The following is a 10196-nucleotide window of genomic DNA, read 5'->3' as shown; positions in this document are numbered from 1 at the left end:
CGAGGGGTAGAAATGGTCATTGATTGGAAGTGCTCGGGTTGTAGCCTGTCTGGCAAAGATCCAACGCCAAACATGAGGCCATAAAGGCATTCCTCCGTGGCTGGCTTGTCAAGCCGTGCCACAGTACACTCCTGAGGAGGAGATGAAAAGGGGCTGAAAATTCACGTAAAAATCTCTAATGAAGGGGGACCAGGAAGATCAGTAAAATATGTAAATAAGGTTCAGGTAGAGAATTCAATTTATTATTGATCTACAACATCCAAGTTAAAGTCAAAGTCTTACAACAAGTACAAGAAGATGAAATACAAATATTTAGATAACATACACAAGTTTTATCATGGTTTACTATACTATTCAGAAGTAAATGTTCGCGTCCTTTTGATCCGCTGTGCAAAAGATACTGGACCGATTTCTTAAGAGTTCAGTTTTTCTTAAATCTAATTTTATTGCCCAACATTACCGTAAACCCAGAAATATTTCTCAACCTTTTATTTCGCAAGTTCGTGAAATTGCAATTTTGCATATTTATGAAATAGCATAATAACACCCAATACCAGTAGTGGACCTCCCTAAGCAGACACCACTCTATTTAATACAACTTCTCTCTCAAGGACACTAGTTTTAGACCCAAATTGATCGTTTCCATTCAATTTGAGCTCTCTTATCAGGACACCTCTCTATTAAGGACAACACTTGTCACACCGAATGGTGTCCTTAATAGAGAGGTTCTACTAAACAACACAGACAACAGATTTATGAATGGACTATACACAATCCCACCCACCAAGACCAGAACGTGGTAATACCAAATTACCGGTCTTACAACGACTCTGAGTTACCATGGTAATTTAGACTCAGTAATTAGATTTTCGTTTTTGCAGCCAAAACTCTTTCTACATAAAAGGCATTCAAATATTTCTGCCTTGATAGTGTCTTCAACTTATCAAGGAGCCTTATACATATACGAAGAATACTCGGTAGAAAGAGGACGAATTTTCTGTACGTTTTTATCCATACTCGATCCGTGATAAGTCCCAGATCTCAACCTCCCTAATATGAACTGTTTACAACTTGTCCAACATATCGCCCTATCTCAGGTTTGTAGCTACGAGGGGGGAGGTGCAAAAAGCCTCATGAAGTCACCAAAATGTGTTTTTGAACATGATTTTGGCCCATAAATTTCAAGCAGTGTCATATTTCACACCCAAAAACACTTCTGCTCCCCCCCCGCCAAACCAAAATGCTAGCTCCGCCCCTGAATACTCAAACAATAGAACTGAAGTTGAAACATACTCAACATGAAATAGAAAATATACCAAGTTTGGCGGACAAGTACATGAGAATATGGTCCCAGTTTGAGAAGTTCTTTTAACAAGTTGGAGCCCGAGTCTCCACGGAAATGCCACTCCATAAAGCCCGAGTTTCTGGAGCAAAATGTTGTTTACATCATATGACGCCAAAATACTCACAGAACAAAAGTTTTCGCTCTGGAAAATCTTGTATGAAAATCATGCTCAGCTACCGCAGTAAGTTACCAAAGCTGCCATTCAGAATACCTCAGTCTCGCAAAGTTGTAATAAATATTTTCTGTGAAGTGGTGAAGATCAGGCTTTAAATGGTTTAGGAATTTATACCAATGATGTCTCATCTAAATTATTGGTCAAAACCAATTTGGCGGCTGAGATTTTGGGCAAAATCGCTTCTCCCCGAGCAGTGTTTGGTGAGAGACAACCATTTCTATCAGTGAGGTATCCATTTCTATTATAAAACACACCAATTTACGCAAAAAAATGAGATTTTGACTGCTTTTCACCGCTTCCATATTTTGCACCAACGCAGGCCGTGGTTGCCTGATCATAACTGCAGCCGTCAAAATGAGGCACTGAGTGCGTTATACACTGTAAACTGTGGTTCATTGTAACCAAGGTGTTTTAGAATTATCATTGATCAACATCCCAGTGCTTCAAACCTAAAGCATTTAACGAATATATAAAGAGAATCCTGAATTCATTTTGACCAATAAGAAATAGTATTATACAACCTAGGTCAAGCCCATACAACCTAGGTCAAGCCGAAAACCTAGGTCAAGCCTATACAACCTAGGTCAAGCCCATACAACCTAGGTCAAGCCGAAAACCTAGGTCAAGCCTATACAACCTAGGTCAAGCCTATACAACCTAGGTCAAGCCCATACAACCTAGGTCAAGCCGAAAACCTAGGTCAAGCCTATACAACCTAGGTCAAGCCTATACAACCTAGGTCAAGCCTAAAACCTAGATTAACCTATAAGTAGATGTGTAATAATCAAAAATCCGAAAAAATACTTATTGGTTTGAAAAACTGGAAGCTATTTCATAATCCACTAAACTAAAAACCATGAAAGTTTTTATCTCTTTCATGAATTTTCGCCAATCATGAAAAAAGAGACGTGAATAGTAGGGGTAATTGACCCCTGAAGCCTTTTCTATGCCTCAGCATGCTTAATTCTGTTCCTTAATGTCATAAATTAATGCCTGCAATACACCCAAATGTGTCATTTTCATGTGGCGACAAAAAATAAGAGACATACTTCAAATGCCCACTGAATTTTTAACTAATTTCGATGGCTTGCCACACAAAATGTCCCCAAAGGCTTAATAGTGAAAAAAACATGTCCCCAAAAAAGGTTAAAAAATTACAAGGTGTAAGGGTGTCAATGTAATTGAAAGGCCTGGGAGAGAGATCAAGCGTGTTCATTTTCTCAGCCCCGTGATATTTGACATGCGCCCTAACTCGGAAATGTTTTGTTTTTCAGGCTTATCAGGACTGGCGTAAAGTTCACGGGTCAGAGCACCCCCTGCCTGGGATAAATATGACCGACTATCAGTTATTTTATCTTGGGTTTGCTCAGGTATGTTTCATTTTGTTCTTCTACAGTACAATTGATGTGCGATACCGAGATAAGATATGTTTGATATTAAGATAACCTCCTATGAAATTCAAATTTTGTACACATAATCCCCTCGGTCAGATGACCTTTGACACTTAATTTCAGTTCAATCTGACCCTTAATTTAGCCACCAGAGGGCCAAAACTTAAAACATAAAAAGTGCAGCAAATCTTCAATTTATGACAGTATTATCATCATATCCACCTCTCATACATGAATTGTTACACAAGTTTTTCCATTTGACCTACTGTTCGAGGTCACAGAGATTAAATGGCATAAGTTTGCCATTTGGCTTCAAAAACTTCATAAATTCAATATGCATTCATCATCACAGAGAGGAAAACTAATTATGATTGTTCCCAGTCTGGAGTCCAAAATCTGAATTTAGATAATAACATTAGATTCACAAAGAAATCTAGTACATGTAACTACTACATTTGTATTACAACACAAATTCACCTGGGGACAGAAATTCAAAAATAGCCCAACACAAACATGTTTTTGAGTGGCTGATCCAAAATCTCAATAACACATGAAACAAGCTCATTAAAACAAATTATAAAAAATTGTTTAAATGTTATTCTTAACTAAGCTGTGCTAAATGATTGTTGGAAGCTAATTAAGTAACATTGTGAAACGAGAATGATCAAGATACATCAAAATACATAAAAAAATAGATAGTTGCGCGAACTATCAAAAATGTCTGATTTCCATAACTGCTCTTATAGTCCCAGTGTTTGAGCTATGGTCATCCGATTTTCTCTGTAATATGTACAAAGGATATAGTAAATATAGTATAAATGTGTCTGCAATATTTAATAGGTACCAGCTCTGATACTATTTGCACAATTCCATATTTACATGTAGCTGTGGGCTCATTTTCATTGGCCCACCCCCAATCTGTCAGCTGAGCACCTTAGATTTGACCAAATATTCAAGGTCACAACAGTCAAATGATATTTGGCAAATCAGCCAGTATAAACTATGATAAAATAATCACGTTGAGTTCTTATATCGCGCTTTTCAATGTTTCCCTGTTCAAAGCACTTTTGGGGTACCATATGATTACCTGGTCTCCACAGAAATCAATCACGGATTTCAAGGAGCAACCAGAAGACTCTCACTTGAACTCGACCAGTAGGGGAACCAAACAGTGACTTAGCTGGGAGTCAAACCCACAACCTCTCGATCCAGAGACCGACTCTCTTCCACTGTGCTGCTTCTGCCCCATACCCATATATAGTATGTTTCTTTAGCAGAATGGTTATAACTTGTCTGCGAAAGATTGATCCGATGCTCACACACGGCCGTAGCCATTTCATTTGAGTTACTTACACATGAGCTAAATAAACTCAATCAGTCAATGAGAACCGAATTCATAACAGTTATCATTGATGACGAAGCCTGTGGTTGTTAACCATTGGTTACATTAGGAACCTCAGCTTTGATTCCGTCCCCAAGGCGCTACCAGAGACCTACAATGCTTGAATAGACACAATATATTGCAGAACCACGCATTTGAGGAGACATAAGAACTTTTTGCTGTAAGCATATAGACTTAAGTGCATTTATCATTTATTCAGCTTTGAAAGGTTCATGGTTATGTCTCCAGAAGAAAGGGTTGAACTACACCGAGAAAGAAACTGGTGTGATGTAACTGAATGTCACTACCTGGGAAGCTTTGGAAACAGGACTGGATTCAGTGTTGGTTTCCTGCACAGATCAATCCAAGATCCATCCCTCTTAGTCTTAGTCCATTCATCCAGTTCCTGCTCGTACTCTGCTCTTAGTCTCATTAGTCCCTGAGCCTCTTCTCTTGGGTCTCTCTCCCGTTGTTCAGCTGAGACATCCCTCTCGTACAGACGCCTGACAAACCTTGCCATGATCCTGGTCACCTGGAGGCTGTCTTCTGTACTCAGCTTGGACCCAGCCAACACATTGACATTATTATTCATGGGCATTGGTAGATTATCTCTCTCGAGACACTTTTCTAAATGTTCATACACCATCAGGACCATTTTCCCGAGGGACATGTCTGACTTCAGAAACAGTTCAACCAGATGCAAGAATACAGATTTCAATCTGTAGCTGGTTACTAACTCACTGACCGACTTAATATTGACATTGTTGTTTTTAATTTTGTAGCCACATACCATATCACCCTTGTTGATTTTAATTTTGAAGCCACACACCTCTGCCTTTCTCACACATTTTGCTGTGATGAAGACAGCCTTCACCCGTTTATCCAAAGCTTTGAGGTAATCCACCTCAATTGTTGGGTAGGAGTCCCGCCCAAGCTGATTAAGTTTGTCAGGTTTAATGTTTTGTGCTACCGTGCTGGTCCTGTATGGAATTTTAGGAACTATGTACTTTTTTGATTGTTTGCAGTCTATTCTCTTAAAAATCATCAATGCTGAACTCATTTTAGAATTATTCATGTCAACCTCAATGGCAGGCACCAAGTCTATTGATATTGGCAAGTCGGTAAACATTTCATCACTGTACAGCCAGATCCATGTCGTGCAGGTTTTACGATCAGGATGTCTCTGTGGTGGCGATAACACACAGAAGCTGCGATCACCATCACTTCGTGTGGCCTTTTTGTTTGATACGCAATCACTCCAATATTCCATGAGTCTGCTCCACACCCACATCCCATATGACCCAATGACCTTAGGTTCCTGAGAATTATCTATGAAAAGAAAATTCTTCATATTTTGATATCCTTCATGTTTATCATATTTTTCATAATCATAATAAATATGTCCCAACTTCACCAAAAAATCAAATTCATCAGGCATGCCATGCTTTGATGCCTCAAATGAACTTCCAACCCCAATAACCTTCACTTCCGTGATCTGTGGTAGTACCTCTTTTATAACTTGTTGCACCTTTTCTTTAACATATTTGACAAATTTTACATTATCGTGTCCTGTGATTGCCATTACAGACCCAATGTATGGTTGTTCTGAAATTTTGCACAAGTCAGGAATATTTGTAATATCAGAGCATTCTCCGGCAGTATGATCATCACTTTCGGTGTTACCAAGCTCAATTGCAGTAACTCCTGATGTCCAGCCTCGAAGGTATTTTGATGTCAAACTGCCTTCTTCACACTGATGCAAGTAGTCAGTCGGTGTCTTGTTTCGATAGTCCCTTGCATCCTTCCTAGGATCACTGTATTTCTCCATCAACAGGGCCACTACGTCCTCATTTCGATAGATCACAGCATAATGGAGACAGTTCCTGTCATCAACATCAGCCTGATATGGATCTAACCTATATTTTTCAATGAAAAATCCTATAAGATTGCAGTGTCCATTTATTGCAGCATGGTGCAAAACTGACTTCTGCGCTAAGTCTAATTCATGAACATCACAACCAGCTTCTAGAAGTTCATGTATTGTCTCTTCATTCCCAATCTCTACGGCGTAGTGGAGTGAACTCTTTCCAAAGTGATCTTTGTGATTAACCTGGACTCCATCACATGTTGTTAAATGTTGAATGTATTCATGGCAGCCGAGTTGTCCGGCAACATGGAGTAAGGTCCTCCCGTAATTGCCACAAGCACGGTAGACTGATGAATTGCGGCACATAATCTTCAGCATACCAATATCGGTTTCCAGTAATAAAGAGTGTAATATCGAGAGTGCACCAGGGTCAGCTAAATCAGTTTTGTTCATTAGTTCATTTATGATTTGTATGTATCTACCTTCTACTGCCAGATGAATAGGTATCACACCACAGTTGTTCTTAAGATTCACATTAGCCCCCTTTAGTATGAGTCCCACAACTACTTGTAACTCCCCTCTTCTAGTTGCTTGATGCAAGGGTGTGACATTGTTAGTGTCCTTGGCATCAACATCAGCCCCAGAATCTATCAATATCTTGACAGTATCAGAATGACCTCCCCATGCTGATACAAGTAAGGGTGTGGCATTGTTAGCGCCCTTTGCATTAACATCAGCCCCAGCATCTATCAATATCTTGACAGTATCAGAAAGACCTTCCTGTGCTGATGCATGCAAGGGTGTGACATTGTCAGTGTTCTTGGCATCAACATCAGCCCCAGCATCTATCAATATCTTGACAGTATCAGAATGACGTCCCCATGCTGATGCAAGCAAGGGTGTGTCATTGTTAGCGCCCTTTGCATTAACATCAGCCCCAGCATGTATCAATATCTTGACAGTATCAGAATTACCTTTTAATGCTGATGCAAGCAAGGGTGTGACATTGTTAGTGCCCTTTGCATTAACATCAGCCCCAGCATCTATCAATATCTTGACAGTATCAGAATTACCTTCCAATGCTGATGCAAGCAAGGGTGTGACATTGTTAGTGTCCTTGGCATTAACATCAGCCCCAGCATCTATCAATATCTTGACATTATCAGAATGACCTTCCCATGCTGATGCAAGCAAGGGTGTGTCATTGTCAGTGTTCTTGGCATCAACATCAGCCCCAGCATCTATCAATATCTTGACAGTATCAGAATGACCTTCCCATGCTGATGCATGCAAGGGTGTGTCATTGTTAGTGTCCTTTGCATCAACATCAGCCCCAGCATCTATCAATATCTTGATAGTATCAGAATGACCTCCCCGTGCTGATGCAAGTAAGGGTGTGACATTGTTAGTGTCCTTTGCATCAACATCAGCCCCAGCATCTATCAATTTCTTAACAGTATCAGAATGACCTTCCCATGCTAATGCAAGCAAGGGTGTGTCATTGTTAGTGTCCTTTGCATCAACATCAGCCCCAGCATCTATCAATTTCTTAACAGTATCAGAATGACCTTCCCATGCTAATGCAAGCAAGGGTGTGTCATTGTTAGTGTCCTTTGCATCAACATCAGCCCCAGCATCTATCAATATCTTGACAGTATCAGAATGACCTCTCCGTACTGATGCAAGCAAGGGTGTGACATTGTTAGTGCCCTTTGCATTAACATCAGCCCCAGCATCTATCAATATCTTGACAGTATCAGAATGACCTCCCCGTGCTGATGCAAGCAAGGGTGTGTCATTGTTAGTGGTCTTGGCATCAACATCAGCCCCAGCATCTATCAATATCTTGACAGTATCAGAATGACCTCCCCGTGCTGATGCAAGCAAGGGTGTGTCATTGTTAGTGGTCTTGGCATCAACATCAGCCCCAGCATCTATCAATATCTTGACAGTATCAGAATGACCTTCCCATGCTGATGCAAGCAAGGGTGTGTCATTGTAAGTTGTCTTGGCATCAACATCAGCCCCAGCATCTGTCAATATCTTGACAGTATCAGAATGACCTCTCAATGCTGATGCATGCAAGGGTGTGTCATTGTTAGTGCTCTTTGCATCAACATCAGCCCCAGCATCTATCAATATCTTTACAGTATCAGAATGACCTCCCCGTGCTGATGCAAGCAAGGGTGTGACATTGATAATGTCCTTGGCATCAACATCAGCCCCAGCATCTGTCAATATCTTGACAGTATCAGAATGACCTTCCCATGCTGAATAATGCAAGGGTGTGTCATTGATAATGTCCTTGGCATCAACATCAGCCCCAGCATCTGTCAATATCTTGACAGTATCAGAATGACCTCTCCGTGCTGATACAAGCAAGGGTGTGTCATTGTTAGTGCTCTTTGCATCAACATCAGCCCCAGCATCTATCAATATCTTTACAGTATCAGAATGACCTCCCGATGCTGATGCAAGCAAGGGTGTGACATTGTTAATGTCCTTGGCATCAACATCAGCCCCAGCATCTATCAATATCTTTACAGTATCAGAATGACCTCCAGATGCTGATGCAAGCAAGAGTATGTCATTGTTAATGTCTTTGGCATTAACATCAGCCCCAGCATCTATCAATATCTTGACAGTATCTGGACGACCTTTCTCTGCTAATTCAAGAAAGGCTCTATTAACAGTCTCCAAATCAATTTTAACTCCATCTTCAGTTACCACAGCTTTATGTTTCCTGTGGCCCTGTCCTGTTCCAGTTCCATCGACATTGGCGTCATGACCCTCCTGCTTGTCTACTGTGATACTTTTTCTACATTTCGGTCGTGGTTCTCCACCCAAGACATTCATCTCGTCTTTGCCACCTGCTCCAAGTCCACCCTGTCCTGGTTGATTTTCTTCCATGTTCAAGGCAAGCTTGTCGTCTATGTTCTCAAATTTGCGCTTTCTAGAACCAGCTTCAGTGTCCCCTGCTTTGGCCTCGCGTGTCCTTTCATTGACTTGACTGTGTTCTGGTTTGGTGAACTCTTCATTGGTGGCACCACTGATCTCATTGTCAGCCATTTTGCATGAACCGAGTCCTACTCCGGCTATGGCTTGGACGACTGAATTAGTTTGGGTTCCCTCCACATCGGGGTGGCTTTCTTCTATGCTGACAACTTCATCAGGTCCTGGTTGAGATTTCTCCATGTTGACAGCAAGGTTTTCATCTGCATGCCGTTGTAACCTGCAAGATGATGAGGATGGAAATGAAGTTCTTAGCCTTGTGCGTTTCCGTTGAGGTTCCTTAACCAAGACACACATCTCGTCTTTGCCATCTGCTCCAAATCCACCCTGTCCTGGTTGATTTTCTTCCATATTCAAGGCAAGCTTGTCGTCTCTGTTCTCAAGTTTGCGCTTTCTGGATCCAGCTTCAGTGTCCCCTGCTTTGGCCTCGCGTGTCCTTTCATTGACTTGACTGTGTTCTGGTTTGGTGAACTCTTTATTGGTGGCACCACTGATCTCGTTGTCAGCCATTTTGCATGAACCGTGTCCTACTTCGGCTATGGATTGGATGATTGGATTATTTTGAGTTCCCTCGGGTTGGCTGTCTTCCATGCCGACAGCTTCGTCAGGTCCTGGTTGAGATTTCTCCATGTTGACAGCAAGGTTTTCATCTGCACGCTGTTGTAACCTGCAAGATGATGAGGATGGAAATAGAGGAGTTGGCCTTAGTCAGTATCTTAGAGTCCTTGGAGTGTGGGTTTAAGATGAACTGACATTTTCAGTGTTTTGCAATTTGATTTCATGATAATGATAAACAGTACAATATATACTGCAAAGTTCCGGGGCATAGTTTGATGAAAGATTTGGCAATAAATGACCAATCAGGGGGGGGAGGGGTGGCTTAAAACTGTGAAAAGAATAAGAGGGTTATTTATTCAAGGTTATGGTTCAAAACTCTCAATATATCTGTGGATCGTATTGGCAGTTTTCTCCTGTGCACAAATTATAACTGATATTATGAACTATATTCATTTGCTGGCGAAATC

At 41.0% G+C, this 10196-nt stretch overlaps 1 protein-coding gene across 2 annotated transcripts in view; it reads right to left on the bottom strand.

Moving 5' to 3' along the window:
- Window positions 1-235: 235 nt before the first annotated feature.
- LOC135497090 (serine/threonine-protein phosphatase 6 regulatory ankyrin repeat subunit A-like) overlaps window positions 236-10196 on the bottom strand; it is a 94287-nt gene continuing 84326 nt past the window's right edge. For both annotated transcript variants that reach the window (XM_064786796.1, XM_064786797.1), the window contains one exon: window positions 236-9838. In XM_064786796.1, the coding sequence (XP_064642866.1) occupies window positions 4597-9801 (5205 nt within the window). In that variant the 5' untranslated portion in view covers window positions 9802-9838 and the 3' untranslated portion in view covers window positions 236-4596. The remainder of the gene's footprint in view (window positions 9839-10196) is intronic.

Source organism: Lineus longissimus, chromosome 12 (genome assembly GCF_910592395.1).
Source record: "Lineus longissimus chromosome 12, tnLinLong1.2, whole genome shotgun sequence".
Taxonomy (NCBI): Eukaryota; Metazoa; Nemertea; class Pilidiophora; order Heteronemertea; family Lineidae; genus Lineus; species Lineus longissimus.
Note: the sequence above shows the minus strand (reverse complement) of the source record. Positions and strands in the feature narration are given on the sequence as shown.